General features: G+C 38.0%; 1 protein-coding gene across 1 annotated transcript; it reads right to left on the minus strand.

Annotated features, from left to right (window-relative positions):
- Positions 1 to 18: 18 nt before the first annotated feature.
- samd10a (sterile alpha motif domain containing 10a) lies at positions 19 to 25,062 on the minus strand. The gene is made up of 5 exons (XM_038309155.1): positions 24,787 to 25,062; positions 19,847 to 20,028; positions 4,674 to 4,842; positions 4,206 to 4,346; positions 19 to 335 (listed from the first exon to the last, which is right to left on the minus strand). The coding sequence occupies exons 1-5, from the start codon at positions 24,797 to 24,799 to the stop codon at positions 313 to 315; spliced, it is 528 nt and encodes a 175-aa protein (XP_038165083.1). The 5' UTR covers positions 24,800 to 25,062; the 3' UTR covers positions 19 to 312.
- Between the last annotated feature and the right edge of the window lie 1,940 nt (positions 25,063 to 27,002).

Below are 27,002 nucleotides of genomic sequence, written 5' to 3' on the forward strand. Positions count from 1 at the left end.
ACAAAAAAGGCGCTTATATTTCAATAGTTTAATTTAATAATTAAATGTTGACATAAAAAAATGTTTAGACAGTCACGAAATAACATTTTGACATGAATATAACAACCAAGCAGATAAACAGTACAATGCTGAATAAGATTGTCATGAGGCATTTTCATCACAGTCTGTAAAGGTTTTGTTTCCTTCATGTGTTGTCGATGGTCCTGATAAATAACATTATTCTGGATTCACTGCGAGATGGATGGATTTATTCCACAAGTTTGATTCAGCTTCAATGAGCTTCGATGGTCCAGAAAGTCCAGTTCTTTTCTGTTAAGATATCCTTCCAAATGTACCTAAAGTGGAAAAACAGAAATAAACTAAATTTAGAACAGTCAGGTTTTGTTTATCTTTCAAGCATCAAATAAGACCAACATCCCTCTGTCTCCCAGACAGCTGCTCCTTATTTCTTCCAGGCAGAATGACTGGAAACAGCTGGGATGGCTTCATGCACAAAGGAATATCCAAAAGAACAAGGCTTTTAACATGTTAGAGCTCGCTGGGAAAAAAAAAAAACTGTGTCAAAACAAAAGAATAAAAACAACAATTTGCTGTCATCGAAAAAGAGAGCCGGCTTCTCGGGAGTTGCCAGGGAACAGACAGAAGACAATTCAGCTCATTATCTTTATTAAGAGATTCAATAAAGCCAGAGAATGAAAAGTGAGCTCTATTAACTGTTCTCTTTTTACAAAATTGGCTTGTTTTCATTGTACTAGTTATATCCAGCTAAGCTAAACTGACCAAGTATTTTTAATCAAAAGAGTGTTCAGGTTGTGTTGTTTTCCTGGCTAGTCCATGCATTAAAGAGATCATGTAAAGGCACATTTACAATTCAGGAACCCTTTTCTTAAAACAGAGCAGTTTTCTTCACACCCTGCCCTTATAATTCAGTTTCTACTGCATCTTCCTGCATAAAAACAGATTACCAGAAGATGGGATAGGAAGATACTTTGTTCTTTTGGTTTGAAGGTCCGCATAGGAAACATTTCTGTTTAGTTGAATGTTCTCATAATAAATTTTTAGTCAGCTAAAAGTTTTTTTTTCCTATAATAAAAATCTTCATAGTATGTTGCATGGACTAATATAGTGGAACATCTCCAAGATTATGAAAAATATTTCTGTTCATATTGCATATTTCTGCAGTGCTTTAAGGGATTGTTTTGTTTCAGAATTTAGCTTCTATGCAGGAAAGAAAAAACTCTATCATAGGGTAGTGGGCTGTAAAGAAGATATGCTCTTAACCAAAGATTGGAATTAACGAAGTACAAATACTTCGTTACTGTACTCAAGTAGATTTTTCTGATATTTTACTTTACTTTACTACTTATTTTTATGGCGACTTTTTACTTCTACTCCTTACATTTTAACACAAATATCTGTACTTTCTACTCCTTACATTTAAAAAAAAACTTGGCTCGTTACTTTAGTTTTGAATAATTTCAATGGAGTTACCGTTATTATTTTTCACGTCATCAATACCAAATTCAATCTAATTGGATGGGAATCTACGTTGCATTTGACGCACCACTACAAGATGAATCGACAGATTCGGCGGTATTCATTCATGGCAAATCATTGCAGCTTGGTGGCGGTGGCGTTAGCATCGTAGTATGGACGACGAGATGATTGAAAATGAACACAACGGAGATCTAGTCCTATTGGCAGACATCCATTTAAAATGTAGGCAACGGCATGAAAAAAGTGGTTTTTACTTTTACTTTAAGTAAATTTACAAGCCTGTACTTTGTTACTTTTACTTGAGTAAAGAAGTTTAATCAGTACTTCCACTTTTACCAAAGTATTTTTTAACCCAAGTATCTGTACTTTTACTCAAGTACGGAAAGTGAGTACTTTTGCCATCTCTGCTCTTAACTCTTCAGCTGCATTCACTTTGCACTAAATAAAACACAGTGGATCAACATCAGAAAGTCATCACCAACAGTGGAAATAGACTTAATCTGAAAAAACATAGCATTTCAGAGAACTTTGGGATAGACAAGACATAGCATGATTTTTTTTTATGAGTGCCTTTATACAAAGAGCAGAGCAGTTGCAGCCTGAATATATGGCTCTGGTACCTCAGACAGTTCCCGTTTTAACCCTTTTAAGCCTGATCCAAGAAAAACACAAAATAGAAAATTACTTTTTTTTTGTTTGAATTCCTTATTTGGCCTTTTAACAAAATATATAAAAAGAAAAAACAGAGATAAATTTTTGATAGTAATAATTTATTACTATGCGATAAGTCAAGATTATTTTTTGTGTAGTCTTCTACTGGCTGTTATCAGATATATCTGATTGTGTACAATAGGATTTTGGGCAAAGTTTTTACCATTAAATTATGCAAAAGGTGTCAGACCGAAACATTTCAGAAACCGTATGTATCAAATATGATACATTTGGCATTATGGGGTTAATTTTGCCTAATATCTGGAATGGGCTTTGTTATTTTTGTTATTTCCATAACTGTGCTTGGCTTAAAAACACAGATAAAAGCCATTTAAGCAGCAACCTTTTTTTGGCCCATATTCCTTGCAGAGTGTGACTCTGTAATAAAAGGATTCTTTAAGTTTATTGTGTAAACAACAGCTTAATTACAACATTTCTGCAAAAAAAGTATGTTTCTATGACTCTAATGTAATATAATACCATTTTTATGAAAAACCATAATATTAAAAATTTACAGAACAAATCTTTATATATCTTTATCAGAGGTTTCAAGCAACAAAATACAAATACTTTGTTACCTTACTTAATTAGAATTTTGGCCATCTATGCTTTACTGGAGCAATTATTTTTTACACTACTTTTTATTTCTACTCCTTACATTTCTTTGCAATTGTCTCTACTTTCTACTACTTACATTTCAAACATTTCCGTTATGGCCTTTAGGTATTTAAGGAAATTTAAAAAAACATCAAAATAAGTTGTTTCATCCAGACAATTAATTTCTTTGTGCTTGGACTCTGTGCTGCACCAACTTGTTGTTCTCCACATACCAAAATATCTTTTTCAAGATTCTGCATAATTAAATGTGATACTTACCATTAGTTGTAAAAAAAAAAAAAAAGTATAATGAAGTTATCATCCTGAATTATAGAAACATTTTCCTTTAAAAGGGTTGTGCAGTAAAGCATATTTTCCTGCATGTTTTAAAAATGGTACTTTTACACTTTTAGCTCAGTAAAAAGCTCAACTTGATACTCTAACTTCCACAAAAGTATATTTAAACAGTAAGATTTATAGTTCTACTTGAGTAATAAAGATTAATACTTTTGACACCTTTGTTTTTTAGAAACAAAACGTAATAACAAATCTCAACATCAAGATGTTAAGACATACCTGCAGTTTTAGGCTGTTTTGAATTCTAGGGATAGACATTTTTTCCTGTTCTCTCTTCAAAACTTGGCAGTGCTGTTCAAGTCTTACTGGAAAAAGGCAGACTTGGAAAATGAGGGGGATATAGGTTCAATAAACTAAATGTTTTTTGTCATATTAAAAGTTTGAACAAACAAAAATAAAAAGCATTCTGTCAAAAAATTCATCATTTTAAAAACGTTGAGCACAATGTAAACGCAATTCAAAGGAGATGATGTGTTTAAAGTGCGGTGTGCATCTGGTAAAATAAGAAGATATCATTAAAGCCCATTAGACTTTCAACACCTTCAAACAATTCAAAACACGTCAGCTTTGTTGACTGAGTCAGATAAGATGGGAAAAAGAAAGTCAAAATGTACAAAGAGTAAAGATGAGAAAAAAGATCAGAGTCTGGAGTTATTTTTTCAGGTTTTGTCAGGATTTTTCTTCAGTCGCTGTTTAGTCTTGTTCTTCACAGCAGGGGTCTGTGGTGAAGCTGAGCTCTCACCGCCGGAGACCATATTGGATAGCTTAAGGGGGAGTTATCCAGAAGGGGGAGGTAAAGTCAACGGAAAGACAAATGAAGTCAAAATTCCTTTTTTATTGTAGAAAATGCCTAAAATAGACAGCCTAATGATAATTGTATCTTCTTATTAAATGCTTGTTTAGATACTAAATCACACAGTATCCGATTGTGTGATGTTCTTGTGATTTTAACCAAGAATCTGTCTGTAGATCCACCCCTCTCTTGGATAACCAAAAGTGTTGTGAATACAGTTGTAAATCACTCTGAAGCCCAGCCTGCTTACCTCTGCTGAGTAGCTGCAGGTTACGTCCCTCCTCCTGCAACTGGAGCTGCAGCACTTGTTGCAGCAGCTCCTGCCGAAGCGTCTCCTGCACCAAACCCATCCTCTCCAGCTTCTCCCTATTTAGACGCAACAATGCACGACCTGCAAGATGAAAGCGCAGAAACATAGAAATATGATTTTAGTCCACATTTGCCTTAGATATTTGAAATGTCCAGCTAAAACCATGTATCTAAATACACCATTTGAAGACAACTATTAAAAGTATATCATTTAACGCTTTTCACACATTCAATAATAATAAGAATCTTAGTGTATGTCAACTTCTGAATTTTCTAAAGCCAATAGAAATATTTGCAGCAATTCTAACATATATATATATATATATATATATATATATATATATATATATATATATATATATATATATATATATAAACATAGATGTTTAAATGGGAGGGTGGGGTCAACCTGTAATGGCGTGCTGCGAGAATGCTTCTACGTAGGTCAGGTAGTTGTGCGGACAATGTTTCTTCAGCCATTTACAGACGTCCTGCTGTGACCACAACACAACGGGGCGGATCAGACTGGGCTGCGTCGGGCTTGTGTGATATATACCGTAATTATCACTGGAGCGGTACTGCAGAAAAAAGACAACAAGGAAAACTTTTAGGACAAAAAACAATTATAAAAGGTAAATTAAAGCAACTGCTACATGTTTTGCTTTGGTCTTTCGCTTTGTTAAAAAAAACCATTGCAGTTTTCCTGAGCTCCAGACTTTAACCAACCAGAAATATAATATATGTTATTTGCATTAAAAAAATGCCCACTGACTGAAAAAGGAGTTCTAGATAAAGTAAGAACTTTCCTATTCAGGTTTCCACAAAATAAACTTTTTTTTTTTCAAAGGAAAAACAGCTAATTCTTTTTAGTGTATATTTTGGTCAATGAAATCATGAGAGGTAGAAATTGAGTCAATCAGCTTGGATCAGTAAATACAATGACAGATTTCTTTTTTGTCAGCAATAAAAATACCGAAGGGTTACTTTTCATTAGTAAATTCTTGCTGTATTAAAAAAAAAATAATATTAATTAATTTAGTAAATTCTTATAAAACAGAAAAGTGTAGTTATTAAAGACATTTTCTCTGTGTTGTAGCCAACAGCTTTCCTTGTAAATATATTTTATGTGTATTTTTGGCCTCTATCTGAGTGAACCTCCTGTTGCAGCAGGACTAATAAGTATATTTCTCTAATTGCAGTCAGGTCACACAGAATTAGTGCAGTGACTGTAAAGTGTGCACACGCCGCCCTTTGAGCATCTCTAGCTTTTGGCTTTGAAACAGAGTTTAACTCTGATGACCTTTTATAGCAGATTTGCATTAGTAATTCCTAAAAAAGTGAAATAGGACCATTCCAGTCTTCTCTGGTCTTCTTTATAAAACATTTCCTGTGTGTTTTATTATCCAACATATTGCTGCTGCCATGCCCTTAAGTATACAGTATATGATGCAAGAACTTAATTAGCAAAAGTCAATATAAAGGGAAAAACAACAAACTATATTTAAACAAAACTCAAGACAATAGTTTTGTTATGCCCTATGTTTTTCACCAGGGAAATGTGCCTGCAGAGGCTTGCTTCCAAAAAATAAAACAAAAGCAAAACTGATGATAAGACTTTTTTTGTTTTTTTTTATCCCCAAACAACTTCTAAAATATGTTTGAGTGAGTTTGCACTCAAACCTATTTTACCAGCTAAGTCTGGTAGCTTCAAAGATGTACTGGGTGTAAAACTGAAGAACAGCAACTCTGTTTTAAAGGTTTTAAATGTCAGCTTTTCTCCAACTCAGATTTTCTGATGCCTGATACAAAGATCGTACCTACTATTGCAGGGGATTTTCTCTATATTCTCTATATGACCTCCATGGAAAAAAAACCTTCTGTTAAATAATACAACAACTAACATAGATAAACTATTGGAACAGATGCAAGTGGGGGAAAAAAACAAGTTTAACAGGAAGGTTACTCCACTGTATGTTAATTTAAGTGCAATTAGAGGGAGGGGGGTATAAAAAATAAATTTTACTTCTTCATACACATTTTCAGACAATTTACATTAATCGATGTCACTTCTCTGGCTTTATATACTGACAGGTTTATTTGGTGGAGGGTTTTGTTTCTATTGATGTTCAGGTGAATTTAGTTAGTTTGGAATTTTTTTGAGGGGGGGGGAGTATTCGGTTGATTCATTTATTGTTGTTTGTGAAATTGTCTGTCTGAAATTGTCTGAAATAAATTCCTATTCATTCATTCATTCATTCAAGTGTGAATACTCTTGTTATGTTTGTTTTGTAATTCAACCTGCTGCTTTATCTAATGCGCTGGAACATTACGGTTCATTTTCCATTCATAGGGCTGGTATTGTTAGCACTGATCCCAAACTGGGTTGCTTTTAACTGACTTTTAGTCCATTTAGTTAATATTTGTATACATTTCTTTTCTTCATAATCTATTATTAAGGAACTCAAACCAAGATTATTTTCAGTTAATTTGTTAGTTATCAGAAGCAGCTTTTGCAGAAATCAGGAGGTACTGAAGAGATAAAATTGAGAAAGTTGCTTAATACTAAATTAAATAAACTACATAATTTTTTTCTCCTTTTATTGAAGAAAACAGAGTCGCTGTTTTCCCTTTGTCCCCATTTTTTGTAGTCTATATCCCTGTTTGGGTTAGCTAATTCTTTTAAAATGTAACAGACGTTGACCTATTTGCTTTTACTAGAGTCATTTTTTTTAAAAGCAAAAATCGAGCAGAACTCACCCATTAAATGAAACCATTGTTTATTTAAGAAGATATAAGATGTCCCCCTTATGGGTACAAACTGAAACATGCTCAGCAGAATGATTAAAAGCCAATTTAAAAACAACTAAAGTGTCAAAGGTGATCCTTGTAGACAAGACCTTTACTGCAAAACTGAGCATGTAAAGCAGCAAAATAACTGATCTGAATTAAAGTAAGTTTGCGTAACTAATAGATTTAACCTCTTGCATTATTTTGTGTGAACATACAGGTTTCAAATCAAAGGATCAGCCTTTATAGACCTAAAACTACAGTATCTGGTCTTTTCATCCTAAATATCTACAGACTCTTATGGATCCCATCCATCTGTTAATGTAAAAATGCGTTTTTTTAGGTTTGTGAAACAGAGCTCACATGATATTTCTAAGATTTAATCTATTTTTATCAAAACAGAGCTTCAGTTTTCTCTGAGCCACATGATACATAGCTATTAGCTCTGTTAGCATCCATGCAACTACGACAACACAGATCCTAACCTTACGATATAACCTTTCTCCATAAATCTGGATTTTTACATTTTTTTTTTTAGTATTTACAAACAACAGAACAGCTAAGCTGTACTTTGAGATTATGAGACCCATCAACAGTAATTTAATAAAATGTTTTTCTCCTGAGTAAGAGCTGTTTTCTTTGTGTGTGTTTGAGGAATGTTGTAACACGGCATGCATTTGGGATAATGTAAAAGATCCCCTCAGGCTGCTCTCTGGTGCAGCAAGGTTCAGAAATATATGCATGTTAGGTTAAATGGCCACTCTACTGTAGATTGCCCTTAGGGGTTAGTGGGCCCGGGCACAGTGGTTTGTCCTGTCTCTGTTGTTCTGTGACGGACTGGCAGCCTGTTCAGGGTGTACCCAACTACTCGATCAATGAATGCTGGAGATGCGCACCAACCCCCATCACTGGGAAAAAAAAACTAATAGATAAAAAAGATTGATAGACATTTTATTTTTCACTCCTGATGGAAGGAGCTCCAGTGTGAAGAGTATTTGGGGATGTTTTTTTCCCATGTTTCTTTTGCCCAAATGAAACATGTAAGTGTGTTCCATACTTTAAATCACAATAAGCATTTCTGTTAATATAACTGCATCATTTATGATGACTGCAAAGTGATATTTTGTTAAACTTTTACTTTTACTGTATAGACTATTCTTTTTTATCTGTGTGAACCAATCTGTGTGAATTTCCACACAAAGGGACATGGAAATTTCTATTCTATTCTATCAAGCCTCAAACAAATAAATATATTTGTTATAAATCAAAGGTTTTATTTTTTGGAAGTAACTCTATAGTGCTCCTCTCTACAGAGGTTTAGCTCACCCAAAAAGAAAAGCCCTGGATTTACCAGTCTGTCTACATACTGTACCTCTGATCCTGAGATATAGATCAGACTGAAGGTACAAGATTCTAAGCACATGTGGCTTAAATGTTCTTCCTCTGCAACATGGCTCAACTCCAACATACCTCTTTAAGTGTGCAGTCAGGTACAACAGAGCCCTGTTAATGTCCTGATTATTGGGTTCCAGAACAACTCTCTAACAAGCTTCCATGGTTTTTGAAAGAGGAGAAATCCCACAGCATCACAGTTCCTCCACCATACTTATCAGTGGGAAAGTGGTGTTTTTGCATAAACAGTAGTTTTGATACTTTGTTTTAGGTCGAACACCCGCAGAGTTTCTTGCAAAAAAGCTGTCTGGTGAAGATGGTTCAATAGCACCAAATACATGAGTTTAAACCATCCCATTATGTGCTTTAGGGATTTTTTCAAAACATTTATTTGTTAATAAGTTTAGTTTTAGTTAATGTCTACTAACTAAATATAAGAACCTGATAATTGATGGACAGACATTGACATCCTTATCAATTAGGATAAAATTGAAGGTAAAACCTTTTGTTGCTTTAAGAGAAGCAACAAAAGACAAACTGCTGCATGCAGGATGAGTTAATGAAAGTAGTGTAGAAGCAGCAGCAGCACTGTGCCCAGAGCAGCGCAACCACACAGCAACGAGTAAGTTAACGTTCCCGAAGACAAAAATAAAGCAGCCAATGCATTGTGTGTTGCAAAAGAGAGGAGGCAAACAAAGCAATGCATACAACTCTGTTATCAGCCCAGCCCAGTTCTGTTTGCAGCTTTAGCTTCAGCTCCTAAAGGCCTTTTAAGCAGCCTTTCATGAGCTGAAAACAAAGCCATGGGCTCCCCGACTTGTAACCAAGGGCTTAAAATGAGTCCAGTTCACTGCATAAATGGACCGTCTCTGCTGACAACACTGACCGTGTGAGGAGACAAAGCTGCATCAGATAACAAGGAACTTTAATTTAAGCTGGAGCTGCTGGACACGGTTGTGATGAAGCTTCACAAAGAAGCATGATGGAAAGGAGGCTGACCGCTAATGGCTGACTGGTTATTATCTGGCACAGAGAAACACACTGATTTCTGTTTCTTTCTCCTCTCAATAAACACACACAGTGGTGCAGCGGCAAAGTGTGAGTGCTGGAAGACCTGTACTATTTAAAGCAGAGCTAAAATGCTGTAAGAGCCCACTATCCCACTGGGGAGAGAACAGCTTCCATTCTCTGTTAACAAAGTGCCCATTAGTCAAAAAGCAGGATGACCAGCTGCATTGGTTAGACTTTTTTTATTCTAGTCATACTTTTCTGTGCAAAGAAAGTGTGGCTGACCACCATGGAGGACGGTTTTACTCATACCAATAAGATATCGGTCTCCCAACACAGGTTTATGTGTTAAATTCTGTGTTCAAGGTCAAAAGTCTTAATTTTCATTTAGAAAATTAAATGTAGCACTATGAGATTGGGCCGTAGTTCTCAGGTATATTCAGAGCAGGAAGACGGGTAAGAAGGAGGATATTCAGCAAGTGAGTTTCAACATCACACTTTTCAGAAAAAACAAAGAATATTCAAACAAACAGTAACTATTTCTAAGTGAGCTGTATTTTTATGGAGAAAGAAAAGGCAATGTTGATGTCAGAGGAGTTTGGGGATGAAAAGGCAACGATAACCAAGGCGGCAGCATACCGTCGCTTTCTGTGCAAAACATAAAACCAGAGAGTAGATGGGCTACAGCAGCTGACGACCACAGCGGCTAACGCTCCAGTCAGATAAGTACAGTAAATAGAGGCAGCAGTTATCGCAGGCTCTCCAAAATCAGACAAGAACAGATTTGTGCAACGTTGTCAGAGTTTCAATTTCAGATTGTCATAGTGCAAACAATAGAAAAAGCAAGACTCCATCCAGCTTTTTACCATCAGCACACACTGGTGCTGCTGGTGGAACAAAAGTATGGAAGATATTTTTATGCTTAACTTTGAGCTTTAATAAAAAAAAAGGCTATGACTAAAAACCTTAGACTACATGAATGTTGTTGATTAAGTCTCTTTATGATCACAGTGTTTCAGTCAGCTAGGATAATGCATCATCACAAAGTTCAAATCATCTCAATCTTGTTTGCAGACATACTGAACTTTCTGCACCCAAACATCACGTTTCAAGTCAACAGCATATTTCTGGGACATGATGGAAAAGGAGATTTAGATCATAGATGTCAAGCCAACAAATCTGCATGATTGTGTCGTTATAGTGTCTTTATGGAAACAAATCTCATTTCTAACACCTTGATTAATCAATATAGTACATAATTAAGGCAGTGATAAAAAAAAAACTTTGTCTGGCTCCTTCTGATTTACTGGTGTTAGTAAAATTTTCCCGAACAAAATGAATTTCCTCAACTCTAATGTTGAATTGAAGTTATTAAGTATGAAATTACACAGCTGGTGTCTGGTTAGGTACACAGTTCACGTTTTTGCCCAAAAAACAAATGAAATCCAGCACAACGAAAGAGCTATTGGCCTTGTAGCTGCAGCGATTAGAGTTGAGATTTTGAGGTAAAATAAATGCCAGGATAAAAAAGACAAAAAACATCCCAAAGCAGCTGCAGTGTAATTACTATAATGAGCTAAATGTCCGCAGCCAAGCAAAAAAAAAATTACTTGTGAGTGGTGGGCTCAGATGAATAAGTTCTGACAACATAATGGGAGGAATGAATGGGCTTGTGTTTGTGTTTCCATCCTGGCAACAAAGTTTTACATAAAAGCCTTCAGCACGCTGCTAAACAGGCTGAAGTCGGAGCTGTTGTTTTTCAAATACACCTGTGCAGCTTCTGTCTACAACCTTAAGAGTGGAGGTCATTATATTTCATTTGGTTCAAAATCCTTCAGCTGTACTGGTTCAACTTTTCAAGGACCATTTTAAATAGATGGTGTTGGTCATTGCATATAAATGGTACATCCAATTCTACTGAGGAATTCATGTTTGCATCTCTTGGCACAGAAATAACCCAAATTATAACACAGAAAGAGAAGAAACAGCACAGAAAAAACTATTTTTATCTTTAAGTAAGATGAAAATTAAATAATATATAATCCATCCCATAACATCAATCCATCATGTTTCTGACACAGCTGGCAGGGTCATGAGGGGTTCTGGTGATCTCCAGCTGGCAATGGGCGAGAGGCTGGGTTCAATAGTCAGTCTATCGCAGGGCAATACAGAGACAAACAACCATTCCCACACAAACTCACACCTAAGGATAATTTAGAGAAGCCAATGCACCTAACAGTCATGTTTTTGGACTGTGGAACGAAGCCATAGAACCCACGCATGCACGGGGAGAACATTTAAACTCCATGCAGAAAGACCACGGTCTGGGAATTGAACCCTTAACCCTCTTGCTGCAAGGAAGCAGCACTACCCACTGTTTCCCTGTGCAACCCTCATTAAAACAGATTCCACTGTTTAATAATTTCAAATTCAAGTTTCTCTTACTTTCTTTTATAGATTTGTTTGACGACACAGTCATTAATGTTAAACCCATTAAAATACATTCAGTGACACTCAGCATAGATATGAAAAAAGATTAATATGCAAATTATCAGGATTAGTGGATGCTTGTTGATGAGCCAAAGGCAGAGATGAAGAGGCAGAGATAAATTCTTGCAAAATTTAATGAAAAAGTAATTTGTGGGGGGGGGGGGGGGGGGGGGGGGGTAATAAAACTACGAAATAGAATGATTAAGACAATCCAGCAAACAGTAACTGCAGAGGTGGAGTATATATGCCAAACAGAACAAATAATGGAGTAATCAACTGATTGGGAGCAGGTGTGGCTAGAAGGACCTAGAAGGGAGCTATTGGAAAGGAGACAAGGGAGCAACAGAGAGTAAAGAAGAAATACAACAGATCTAGAAAATGACTTGTATGACATAGAAATGTTAATAATTTCAACATAAAAAATTCTTACTTCCTGACTGTCATGGGAAAGTAATTACACTCTCTTTCAATTTTGGGGTTTTACATGTCAGGAGGGACGCTGAGTGGTGGAGCAGTTGTTATGGAACATGCCAGTCTGGTCTCTTTCTGCATGGCATTTTCTGTATGTCCTTCCTCTTTATAGCTTCTTTCCACAGTCCCAAACCATGACTTAGTTGAAGTGAGTGACGTATGAGTGCACTCTTTTAGGTATGTTGCTAAATAAATAAATAATATATGTGGGAAAAGTGTGTCTTATGACTTAATGATTAGAGCCACCTTTAAAACTCAGTAGCCATTTGTATTTGACTCTATATTACTGACATATGAGGCCTATTCATAGTAAACAATACAACGACATAAATAAGTAAAACAATGAGACATTTAGTGGCTTAATTCCCCTTTAAGTTGGCTGCCAACCACCGCTAAACCCAAAATTAAAATTTAAGGGGGCTGTGAAAAGATACCAAGATCAAGAGTGAAGGAGGAGCCAAAGCTGCAAAAGCTTTCAGATTTGATCCAAAGTTAATGGAGTAATAAAACCAGAGCCTTACTGTACTTAAGCTGATACTAGTGATAGACTTTTTATTGTTAGGCTCTTAGCTATGAAAATATTTCTACTTTTTAGGCTCAAAACTATCAATATATTGTTTTAATAGAAAATAAAAATAAGTTTTTATTGTCATAGCATGTGTCTAAGCCCCTTTAGGACCAAATCAGTGCATTTCAAGAAGGTTAAGGTCCAGAGTTTTCCACTACGAAATGTTGACTTTATTTTCTTCCATATACAGTGGAGCCAAAAAGTATTTGGTCAGCCACTGATTGTGCTCCGACTTAGAAATGTGAAAGGTCTGTGCTTTTAATAATGGGTACACTACAACTATGAGAGACAAATTAGAAAAAAAATCTAGGAATTCAAGTCGTAGCATTTCTGAATAAATAATTTCTATGTTATGGTGGAGAATACGTATTTGTAAGTAAGATGCCTGGCCCTCACAGACCTGTAACTTCTTCTTTAAGAAGCGTTTTTTGTCCTCCACTTGTTACCTGTAATAATAACACCTGTCCAAACATCTGTAAGAAAGATGGCGGTCCCATTCTCAAACTGTTAGATTTAAAATTCATCCATTGGCCAAAACCAAAGAGCTGTAGAAGGACACCAGGAAGAAAACTGTAGAACTGCACCAGGCTGGAAAGAGAGAATCTACAATAGGCAAAAGGATTGGTGTGAATAGATACTGTACACTAATGAAGCGTTTGTAAGAAATAGAATTTGTACAAAACCATGATATTCTTCCATGATATGGCCCCCCATGTAAAACTATCATGAGAATGGAGGAAAAAAAGAGAGAGAACTACATGGAGGGACCTGATGAGTGACCTGCAGAGACCTGGAACCAAAGGAGAAAAGGCTACCATCAGTAACACATTACGCCGAGAGGGACTCTAATCTTGCAGTGTCCCCCTGCTTAAGACAGAGCATGCCCGGGCTGAAGTCTGAAGTCAATGAGAGAGCATATGGATGATCCAGAAGAGGACTGAGAGAACACCATGTGTGGTCAGATGAAACCAAAACTTTTTGGCACAAACTCAACTCGTCATGCTTGGAGGAAGAAGAATGTTGAGTGCATCCAAGAACACCATACATCATGCTTTGGGGCTGTTTTTCTGCAAAGCGGACAGGATGTCTGTCAACTGTGGAAAAATTAACGAAGCCATGAAACGTGTGATTTAAAGCCTATATCTCATCCTGTCAGGGGGAGCATTGAAGATGAAACATAGCTGGGTCTTCTAGCACGACAATGCTCGCAAACACACCGCTGGGGCAATGAAGGAGTGTTCTACTCAGTGGCGGCCGGCCCATAGGGGGCGCTGGGGCACCGCCCTCCCTGATAAGAAGAGAGAAACGTAAAATATATTTTTAGAAATTAACTCATAAATGTCAGTTTTACTCTCTAGACTGTGTACCTATAAGCAAAACAAATTATATAAACTACATTTCCCTATCTACTGTCATTAATTTGTGGATTTCCACAGACAGACTCCTACCGTCTCTGTTCTGGGGGCGCTGATCAGACTGACCCACATTTGCAGAGAATCTGTCAATCATGTACTATAGCTAGGTGAATTTAATGGCCAATCAGCGTCTCGGAACTTTATGGTATTGGGGCGCTGAAAATACTGCGCTTTAACAGGCTTCTGAACCCAAGCGCAGGTGCAGACAGTTAGAGGGAAGATGGCGAATGTAACGACCGAGATGCAGCTTCCACCAAATTCGGTGAGATCCTTATTTATCTACCCGTTTGCCAGAAGAATATCCCTGTTGTAGGATATGAACATTTCATGTCATGGTTATTGTGACTGTGACGAATCCACCTCGTCGCTTAAAACAACCTCTCTAACTTTGCGCACCACACACACATTCCTGTTATACTGTGTTTGTGAGGACCAATACACTCGCGCTGAGACCAGTAGCTCCATGAACTTAAAACACACAAGCTGTTCCTGGTTACCTGCTGGCATATTGAGGGTGCACACTTAATATTTCAGTGGGGTTAGCCTTGTGTGTGTGTGTGTGTGTGTGTGTGGGGGGGGGGGGGGGGTGTACGTGTTTATGCTACGGGGACTTGTCATCTTCAGTCTGGCTGCGTCTTTGCTGGGTTCAAACCCCGTTTGGTGTAATTGAATAAGTCAATGAATCTGTGTAAAAGAATTAAGTTGTAAAAATTATTTGTTTTGTTTTACATCAATTGTTTGTGGAGGTAATATATGGACAAAACTTATTAATGAGAAGAAATCAGAAATAAGAGAGCCTGATGTGAGGGGCTTAAACTATTTAATGAGGGCTGTGGGAAGAAAAGCGGCAATTTTTGTTTTCTGTTTCTTTGTTACATTGCTGGTAACTGGAGGGAGGCTGAGGCCCAGAGTATCTTGTATGTTTAGTTTCTTTTGCACCCTGTTTTGAGTTTTTGAGCTCAATAAATCACCAACACCGGTAACCCGACTGAGACTGGATTCTTGGAGGCCAAAGAACCCCGTCACAGTGACCCAAATCATCACTGTTACTGTTATTATATAGTAAATTAAATCATTACTGTTAAATTGTACGTATTGTCCAATTGTTTATTTGAATTCTTATTCCGGATTAGTTGGAGACATACACTAGGCTATATCAGCCCCACCAAAAATATTTTTCACCAGCCGCCACTGGTTCTACTCTCCCATCCCTCTAAGGAGGAGAGCTTGTACAGTCAGTGACTGCCCCCATTTGCTTCTTTATTTTGGATAACTGTCCTGTTGATTACCCAGATTGGGTTTACTTGTCAGACAGATGGCCTCAGATCTGTTTTTATTTTCAAATTAAGAGCATATTCTTGATTTAAAGACTAGAAGGTTCCAAGTCCCGAGCCTGTAAAACAAGTCAGAGTAATTATTCGTCGACCTCTATGCTTGACAGTTATTATCAGTGTTTGTTTTATTATTTTACTTTTGGCTTTTCCCAAACATGTTAGTATGAAGTATGTCCCAAATTCTCTTCTTCAAATATCTCTATTGCAGTTGCATTTTTCTATTAATTCAACATGCAGGTACACACTTATACCCTTTAGGGCAGTGGTCTCCAACCCTGGTCCTCAAGATCTACTGTCCTACAGATTTTAGATGCATCCCTGCTTCAACACAGCTGAATCAAATGATTGATTACTTTTTCAGGCCATTCATTTGATTCAGCTGTGTTGAAGCAGGGATACATCTAAAATCTGTAGGACAGTAGATCTTGAGGACCAGAGTTGGAGACCACTGCTTTAGGGTATAAATACAAGTTGATCAGAGACACACCTTCATAGAAAGCCATCCCATCCTCCTCCAAGTCGAACTGCTTGCTTAAAGGCACTGACCTAATCAGGCATAACCTGACTGCACACTCTACAAAGCCTCCCTCAAACCACAGCATCAAATAATCCTCCACTAAAAGCAATCGGTACATGAGGTAACTGCCAGTATTCCTTAGGTTCAATCAGGCTGGGCTAGGCTAGGCTGCTATTTTGTCCTGCGCTGACCACAGCCTTGCTAAACCTCACTAATCAGCCCTGCCTCAAAAGGTCTAATGGTCTCATCCACTTCTTTGTTTTGTCTATACATTCACATGGGGTTTGTTAAACCCTAAACACTTAACATAACAAATGTCCCCTCCCGGAGACATTCAATTCTGTATGAATAATTCTCACTTATGGATAAACTAGAATGATCAACTTCAAGATGATCATTCTTGGATCGATGCATAGCGACAATGCTTCTCTACGGTCAGCGCTGTTGTATTTTCATCTTGCACTGATATTTTAGAAGCCTAAATTTTATTTAATTTCTTTGAAATTACTTAAGTTTATATTTCTGTTATCAATAATCTCTATTTATGCCACATTTAAGATAAGGAAATTAGCATTTACTGTTTAAAATACACAAGATAAGAAGTTAAATATTAAAAATGTAGATGTGCAATGATTGTTGATACTATTTTATGCACCTTATGGAACCTGCATAAAACTGCTCATTATTTTTTGGAGTGATTTTAACATTAGTATGTCAGGTAATTGGAATGGAGCCAATGGATCTAGTTTACAAGACTCCTCTCATTCATTTAATATTTGGTGGATATTTCATGTTGTCTTCGGCTTATCCTTGAAAAGGTCCCTAGGACATCCGTCTCAGCAGAGACTACAAGACTTCCGATTCCTCAGAAACCTCCTGCAGGGGGAAGTCGAAAGACATTGACACCAGGAGGTGGCCAGGGGGCATACAGGGAGATGTCTGAGACACCTCTATGGAGGATTTTTTCCTGTCAAAAACCAACAGCACACATTTTCAATTTCAGAGCAAGATTTCCTCTGCTTGTCCTCATCTCAAAACTTGTAATACTCGCATTCAAAACTTAATTTCTCTCAATTCTCTTCTCCATTGTACTCTCAGATCTACCGCCTAATGCAACCTTTCCAGCCAATAGAATGACAGCCTCAGAAAGGGTGTGCTTGTTTTCTTCTACTGTGTTTGCCTGTTACTGCTTACAGATAATGAAAGTGCTTTTCGATATAAAATCTAATAAAATAAGAAGCTGAAAACAGAAACAGTTAGGGAAAAAAAATAAAGACCTAAAAATTATAAAAGGTGATTTTAAAATCACCAGTGAATTTTTTTTCTTTTGGGAGAAGCTAGCCTGACTAGCATACTCTGAAGTGGGAGTTTTGTGTATTCAGACCTGTACTGTTGATGGGTCAACTCCAAGCCTATCAATTACATAGCCTACTTTTCTCAAGGCTAAGGCCCCTTCCAAACGAAGTCAAACCCCGGCCTAAACGCCCAAATTTTTCACCAAACCAGCCTGTCATCCATACGAAGCCGGCGTTTCGGGGGTCTGTAAACGGTCTTTTTTTTATTAAGAATGGTTGCTGCTCATGCTACTCACCCTGCTGTTGGGCTTACAACAGAATCTTCTTCTTCTGGAATATCTCCAGGAAGAACAGAGCAATATCGACGACATAGTTCAGCACCTGAATTTCACTGAACCACGAAAATGGACCCGCAGGGCAACCATGTATAAATATTAGTGCGCATGCCCAACATTTCATCGCCTATTTTTGCTTTGGCACCACAGCGCCACTTACAGGCCTGGCATACATTTTGCAGCGTTTTCATGCATTCGTGTGGACGATCACATTTATTTTACGTCTCCGTCTTTACGACAAACGTTCTGCAAAATATTAGCGTTTCGTTTTCGTTTTGACTTCGTGTGGACGGGGCCTAAAATGGTTCATAAATCTATGGAAGAGGATAAGGGCCACAGAAAAAAAAAAAAAGTTAACTGATTTTTAAATTTTATTTCCGTTTAACATGGGAAAAAAGTCAGAATTCTGACTTTAATCTCAGAATTCTGAAAAAAAAGTCAGAATTCTGAGAAAAAAAGTCAGAATTCTGACTTTTTTCCCATGTTAAACTGAAATAAAATTTAAAAATCAGTTAACTTTTTTTTTTCAGTGGCCCTAATCCTCTTCCGTATAAATCTGTTCAGTTTTGTCTCTGAGTTCATAGATTTGATTTGGCATATCAAAAACCATTGCACACAATTAGGTTAGAAGAAAACATTCTAAAAGATATTTTAGCATTGGTAAGTGATAACAGGCAATCCCTGAAGAGAAAAAAACAAGCGCACCCTTTCTGGGGCTGCGGTTCTATTGACTGGTAAGATTGCTAGGCAACGATCTGACTGCGGCCTGAGAGTGAAAAAAAAATCCACAAGCACAGCCAACGAGTTTGCGAGGGTATCTGTGATTCAAGCAGAGACTGATTTGGAAGCAAACGAGAGAAGAAAACATCTGTGCAAGAAGCATTAGATCTCAGAGCATAAACAAAGATTTGATGGAGAAGAGAAAATATTTGAGAAGGAGGAGAAGTTTTGAATGTGAGCAATATAAAGTTTTTTTTGTGCAAGTAGAGGGAATCCTGCTCTCAAATTAAAATTAAATAGGCAGGAAAATCCCCCAGACACCTCAGCTGATTCCTCTCAGTGTGGAGGAAAATGTGCGATACTCTTCCTGGATGGCCGGGCTCTTCATGTTATCTCTAAAGACGTACCTAGGTACCCAGTGGAGAGAGCTTAATTCAGGGGTTTGTATCCAGGATGTTGTTCTTTTGGGCATGATCCAGATTTCTGGACCAAAGGAGATGGTAGGAACATAGACCAATCAGTTAATCAAGAGTTTTGCCTGTTGGCTCCATTCTGGCTTCACCACAACAGACTGGTGCACGGTCCGTCTGTCGATCTCCCACTTATTGAACTGAGGGTGCCATCTTTTCTTCCTAGGGTCTTTCTGGGGTTTGTTTATTCTTCCTCTGCATTTATGGAATCTCTGTGGGTGCTCTGGCTTCTCTAAATTGCCCTTAGGTGTGTGTGAGTGCATGTTTGTATGTCTCTGTTTCCCTGTGACAGACTGACTAACCTGCCTTTAATCCATGGGTTGGTGGAGATGCACATCATCCCCACGATGACCCTGACTGATAAGCAGATCAAGAGGGATGAATTGTTGCTTTACATATTTGATGTCAAATTATTTCAGGACTAAAACCTCAGAGTTATCTGTTCTTTCCTGTGATGCTTAATAAAGACACAAGTTTACTCTGAATTCATGCCAAAAAGTTTTAAAAATGGTAACTCATGGATGGATGGATGGACGGACGGACGGATATGGCACTCCCAATTCCATCTTTCCTGATTTCTGCAACAGCCTTCTTGCCTGTCTAATAAATACTAACAGCATTGATGAAATATGAATATTTCATATTTTTGTAAGGATGAGTTTAGATTTAATTCACTTTTCTCTTTTGGCAAAGATCATATATTACTTGGTCTGCATCTCCAATATAGATAAAAGACAAGCAGGTGTGCTGCTCTGACATTATAAAGTGGGCTTTCAGTACCTGCAAGAACTCAGTGCCAGGCTGCTGTAGAAGCTTCACGGTTCTTCCCCCTGCTGTTGTCTGTCCTCGGCCATCATGCCAAGTTAGGTTCCCACCTGTCCGTCGACTCAGCTGGTGTTTGAAGTCCTCAGGCAGAGCCCTATACTCCACAGCGGGCCTGCAAAAACTGAAACTGGAAGCAGCTAGAGAGAGGGGAGGGGCAAGAGAGAGGGAAACCATCAGATAACATTTAAAACTCTGCGTGACTTCTAAACAAAAGCCAGCACACACTATTATGGGTTGACGTCATTATACAATACCTCCTTTGACCCAGGCTATTTACTCTAAGCATGCCTTTGATATCCAGTGCTCAGGTGGTTTAATTACCTATAGCAAAGGGTTGGTAGACAGATGTCAGAGCTGAGAGACGAGCCAATTTCTCATCATTACCAGGAGGCCTGCAGGCAGAGATCCAAGCCCCCTCAACAGCAGGTGGCTTCTCCACATCCAGTAATTAAAAGAGCGTGGAACTACAGTAAACATGCTGTAACTGGCACAGATCCTGGCACAAAGCCGGGGGGTCATTAGGGATTCATGAGCCAGATTGGACGAATTTCCTCACTTTGAAAAATATGTGTGCAGTTGTGTGAGTGCATTTGTGCGAGTTTGCGGTATATAAAGTTGACCGAACCAATGTAAAAGAATCGCAGAAGAAGTGCTGGGCTCTGAGCAGATGAAAGAGTGACTTGGCGAGATTTTTTTGGGGTCTGTCTCTCCTCTCTGTCATCCAGGATCTCCTGCTGTGCAGCAGGGCTGACCAAGTTGGTCATTAAGGGCATCCCTGCATCTTCAGGTTGTTGTAAAGAAAACTGCGTGTGATTTCTGTCTCTTTGAAGCTTTGCTAAAATTCATGTTCTAGCTCAAGGTGATTCTCAGTCAGACTGCTCTTGTTAACCTTAATATTCCCCTTTCACCACTGTAAAACATAATTAAAACCATTTGTTACCTTTTTTCTCCCTTTTGATACCCCCCTTATTTTTTTTCTCTCTGTCTCTGTAAAAGGAAAAGATCCTCATTAACCAAGCAGTCAAACAGCCTGTTCAGAGAGCAAACATTTTCCATGCAGCCTGTCTGCTATTTGTTTTTCATGTAGTGAGTTTAAATCTGCTCCTGCTTAACTTTGACATTAAAAACAGTTTCAACATCTCAGATATCTTAGATCGGCATTTTTTCTTTTTATCTGGAGGTGGTTGAGGAGTATAAATACCTTGATGTTAACTCGGACAGCAAACTAGACTGGTAACATAACTTAAGGGTACAGTGGAGGATTTTTTATTTTTTTAGGTGGATTATCTAAATAAGTGGTCCTCCTAATTGTCAATCATTCTGATATGTTTACGTAAGGCCGTCCTACGCGCTCGTCCCCATTTTCACTTACCGATGGTGAGTCTAACATTGTGGAAAAATTGCTAATCTTCTTTTGGAAAGCTTGTATGAGCATTGCAAATAGCAACTTTTAAACAGAGCGTGCACCAGTGTTAATTTCGTCAACCGGAACGATGGGGAAAATATTTCATCAACGCCCCATTTTCCCGTGACGAAGACGAGCCGATGACCCACAAAAAATTGTTTCCAGAAAATAAAAATATGAAGAGCATAAAAAAGTATTTTCGTTAATGAGACTAAGACTAGACGAAATTTACAAGCCATGGACGAATGGACGAAAAAAATTTAATTGTTGATTAATAATTCATTTGGAATTGTTAATATAAGTGTTTCTTGAACTTCATAGAAGATTAGGCGTTGTTGCCATGTTTGTCCCTACATGGCGCCTGTGCCACAGTGCCTCGTGCCGCTCAATCAGTACTAGCAGGGGGCTTAAGGGCAGATTATACTTCTACAACCGCACACATCAAATGTTGCTAGCGAACCAGTTTTGCTGGTATTCTTCTGCAACATCGGTCTAGAATTTCTAAGGACGCACTGCAGTTTCCCGCCAAAGCGCCAGAGGGAGCCTATTCGAGAACTTGGGCAGATGGACACGGGAACTTCTTCGGCAGCGCTGGCGGGACTGTTTATTTTCCAAAACAACATGTCTGAGGCATCTTACAAGTGGTTGAACTTCCGGAACCTCCTCGATCAACCTTTCGTCGTGGTTATCCCTTGTTGTTATTACTCCTCGGTTTTTAAATTAACTCCTCCGCACCGAATCGAGAAGGACGACCACACAGACAGCTGGAAAGGCATACCAAGGACCAATCACAGCTGCTTTTTGTCTGCGCACTTCCGCTTGAGGCCTGCGTGGGATTGCGAGCATCCGACGTGTAGTCTGGATGTTTTTTTAGGTTGCAGAGCCTTTGCGCGGGAGGCGTGGTCGCGCATAGAGACAGATTTTACGGTTGCAGAGGCTATGCGTCAGAAGTAGAATTTGGCCTTTATACTCCTAAAATCACTGGAAGTAGTTAACCATAGCTAGCTCAACTTCGCAGTAACGGCGTCAGGCTCGGATGCCTAGATGTATGGAGCCATTTTGTTTACAACGCGAAGGACAACAAAAACAACCTGCATGATAATGATTAATCATGCCGTCGATGCAGGTGGTGGCCAAGACTAAAATGAGACAACGGCTCTGTTCGAATTCATGGGCTGCATCCTCCAAGGACGTGGTCTACCTAGACTGGATCCTTCGAAGTCCGTGAAAATAAGGAGACAGAAAGAGTTTTGGCTGTGAATTCAAACAGGTCTACCCTTTGGCGGGTTTTACCGCCGTAGGCTATGTTGCTTAGCAACCGTGACAGTTGACACACAAAGCAGAAAAAGAATGAATACTTAAGTTTTCGAAACTGTTTGTTTATTTCTCTCTTTTTTATCGAGTGGAATAAAGGTTCCAACTACCAGGAGCAGGAACAAATAAAAGCAAATGTAATGATAGAAACACGCTGCTCTTATTTTGCACATCTCTAAAGTTGCTGCTATTTTCAAATATCCATTACTCTTAAAAATGTTAATAGCTGGATAATGGTTATTTATTCTCCAGGTGCAGTTTTATATTGTTAAAACACTTTACAGTATTTTATTGTTTATATTTTAACTCTTCCCTATTATGTTATTCTTATACATTTTTCTAAGGTCCACATTTGTGTGACCATTTTCAATAATCTTTCTGCTGCTGTAAATTTGCCCATTGTGGGACAATAAAGGGATTTTCTATTCTATTCTATAAAAGGGGTAGAAATATATAAGTAAATCTAAACAATGTATGAAGAATATATCTGCAAAATCTCTAATATTCAACAAAAAAAAATTCTTAGTGAAGCATATCGTGCAAAACAGTCATAAAAATTAAACTACTATCAGATTTATAGTCCCCACACTGCAGATAATTTAGAATCTGTCAAATTACAGCCAAACCCATTTACACAGTTACAGATAAAAATCTTTAGATAAACCAATCATTACCGCCACATATCTGACTCAATAACCATTAAAACAACTATTTTCATTCATTTCAGATTGAACTATTCACATACTTGTATCATATTAAACTGCACTTCCAATATTCACCACTGTTCGGCGCCAAGTAACCTTCCTCTGATCACGGAGCATTGCTTGGTCTCGCAATGAATCCTGGGATATCCAAGGATACATCGGACCCGTCCTTCAAATCGGGCAAAAAGAAGGACGCATTTTAAGGCCGCATAATGAGGACTCTTGGAATCCGACCAGACCTCGGCGTCAGGCTATGACGTCATCGTCCTTCGGATCTGGCCTTCTAAGGATGCAGCCTATGAGTTCGAACGGGGCCAACGACTAAAACTGATTTTCATCATTTAGACTAAGACTAAATTTGGAAGGCCATGACTAAATATGAATAAGACTAAAATTGATTTTCGTCATTGCGACTAAGACTAAAGTCTACATAAAAATAAAAAAACTGACAAAATGAACACCGGTGTGCACAAGGAGTAATGGGCTCGTGCATGCTCTCGCACTAGTTTAATAGACGTTAGCTCTCGGGAGCGGATATAGGGTTTTGCATGTGCATTTTTTCCAAAATTTGTGAAAATCCACCACTATACCTTTAAGTCGTCAACAAGAAGGGACAGAGCAGACTGTACTTCCTAGTGAAGCTTAAGTCCTTCAGCATTTGCAACAAGATGCTGCAGATCTTCTTTAAATTTGTTATTAAGAGTGAGCCCCCTTCCTCCATCATCTGCTGGGGTAACAGCATCAGAGCTTTACTTTAAAAAAGCTCAACAAGTTAAAGAAGGTCAGCTCTGAGTTAGGAACTCCTCTAGAAACTCAGGAGATGACTTCATAAAGGAGATTTCTTCATAAAGTGAGAAACATAATGGATTACAATGAGCATCCTCTTCACAAAATTTTAAAACAAGAAAGTGTCTACAGTCAGATGCTTCTCCATATCCGGTGCAAGACAGACCACTACAGAAAATCCTTCCTGCCTACAGATACCAGTACTTAAAAGAACTTGAAGAAAAACTCAAAAACCCTATGATTTAGTGCAAGTTTTAATTTCACTTAAGGATTAATAAAGTATTTTTGAATTGGATTGAATTAAATTGAAAACTGACTATGGCTTTAATGATGTTGCAGATGATGATCTATGTGTTTCATCGCCCTGTCTCTTTCCATCAGCAGATTGTATCCTGCTTTAATTCTAGCATGAAGTGCCCCTTTATGTAAGCTACCCTATAGATTCAGAATAACCCAGTTTCTGGCTGATAATGGAGTGTTTTGACCTCAGTGGGAGTACTGGTGTCTATCCGTGTCTATCCGAGAGCGCACAGGAGGCGCTTTGTTACCATCTGCCTGCGTTTACCTGACTAAACTGGTTAGACAAGTGCTTCAACCGGTGATCGTACATTCTGTGTTCTGGTTAAATGCAGATTATTGTGAAATGATCTAAAGAATAATCAGCAGATATATTCAGCGCTTCTTACCGTCCACAGCCATTAGGAGTCCCAGCCGGATTGGATCTAGTGACTGTCCCCCATGGTCTCCCAGGAGCGACACTGTTCTCCTCCTCTCCAAGTAAAAGTTTCAGTGATCTGAGAGCGGAGGAGCAGCGAGGCTCCACATCCTCCTGCTCTGCTGGTTGAATCCCTCTAAACCAGCTGAGCGCGGCTGTGGGTGCGAAGACTGAGCTGATGAACTCACTGAACACGCGCTGGAATGTTTCCCCAGAGCGGCACCACGAGCTCCCTGCGCGTGCGCTTCTTCTTTCTATGTTGTTGGGTTTTTTTTCCGTTATTATTTTCTCGTGAGAATCACGCGCGTGGTTGTTTCTCAAGAGCACCCGCGAGCTCAAAGAGCGGCCCCGGGCCCTGTAATTAACGCAGCTTGTAGAGAGTGGAAAACAGCGCGGATGAAAAGGCTTCTCATCTCTGCAGCATCCACCAGAGGGAATTCCCCCTTTTTGCCTTTCCTTGCAGAAAGGCAGCTCTGTGCGACCCTCTGTCCCTCTCTGTCTGATGGACCCTTTTAGTGCTGTAGAGCTGCAGGAAAGATGGCCTATCACTGAGCACTTTGTCTGCTTCCACCTGACCTGACTTGTTATGACTGCATGGGGTCATACAGTAAAGGATGGTTAGGTGACCTATAAGCTGCTGTCAGGAATCATCACCATCATTATTACAAGATTATCTTCGCTTGCAAACCGCTTTTCAAATAAAAAGTGTATCCTGCAATGTTTTGGAGCAAATGTATATAGATTCAAATAATGTTTAAGTTTTTATTATAGAAGAACCCGATCCCAGTATGGATGGATTGAATGAAACAGGCAGCAAAAACTCAAAGAATTATTAATAAAAAGATTTTTGAATTTTTTTACCGTCTTCTTCTAGATTATATATACATCACCATATATCACTCTCCTTATCATTTACTCAAAACTGTATTGGACTTAATATTTTCTCCTTATAAACTCATTGTAATTCATTTATTGTAGAGCATCTTTTTAACTCCTCATCAATTTTTTTTTACATAATCTTAGTCCATACTTTACTTTTCAAGTCACACTTTCCCTTCACTTGAGTCCAAAACAAAGAATTTAGTGTAAATTAATTGCTTATAGTTTCTTAATAGCTCAAGAAATAACTAATATCATTTAAAAACTAAAACTTATTAATTAACAAATTTTATGATATTTGATTCAATAAGCAGTTTATTTGTATGTTCTCAATCATTGAGAGTGTATATAAGTCTATTTTTTGCAACAAACTTGGTTTTGTACGTTGTACATTCTATATATGTTGCCCCATACCTCAATAAGTCAATGTTGACAGTTCTAAATTTTTTTTTTTTATCATAATTCTAATACTTACACAGTTTTTAGCTTTAAATATTTCAAATGTGAATATCAATTAAGTTTGTAATTCAGAAAACTCCCAAAATTGTAACTTTTGTTACTAAATTTCCATCTTTAGTCGTTGTAGTGGAATAATTCGTTTCATTCCAGTTATCAGTAACCTGGCAACAAAGATTGCTTCTAAATAAATCCACAATTAAGATCATTTTCAAAGTAAGCGACACCTAGTATTATCAAATCTAAATAGGCAAAAGGATAAGATAGTATCCACCAGCTGCCTGTGCAGTACCTGCATTTTATGTTATTGTTTTTTTTTATATAATTGCAGATAAAGCAATGAAATGTCTTCTTAATAATCAAATGATGTTAATAAATGTCAAGCAAAGAAAAGAATATTGAATAAGTAAATTAAGAAGATGTAAAGCAGATACTCAAATGTCACTTTTTCTTATCTTCAAATGAATACACTAATATTGTAATGTGCTGCCCTCTTGTGGTGACCAGTGATTTTGAATCGGTTTCCTATCTTCATTAGGTGACCTGATGATAGTGAGGCTTCTGCAAACATCAGAGGTTGATTCAGGGTTTTTGGCATAGGGAAAAAAGTGCTGAAAGGATTCAGGAAATAAACCTAATTACTACCCAGCTCAGAAGTTTAATGTTTTTACTTGAAACAGTGAGAGTAGAAGATGGGAAATACCCAAAAGTTGGAATATTTACCAGTGGTATTGATGACAGATATAGAATATAGACAAAAGAGTCAGAACATTTCTAAAACTGCAGATCTTGTAAGGTGTTCCTACAGTAAACCAGCCTGTGACAATTGAAGGTGGTCCAACAAAGAAACAT

This window comes from Cyprinodon tularosa, unplaced genomic scaffold (assembly GCF_016077235.1).
Source record: "Cyprinodon tularosa strain WSP-4 unplaced genomic scaffold, ASM1607723v1 ctg66, whole genome shotgun sequence".
NCBI lineage: Eukaryota > Metazoa > Chordata > Actinopteri > Cyprinodontiformes > Cyprinodontidae > Cyprinodon > Cyprinodon tularosa.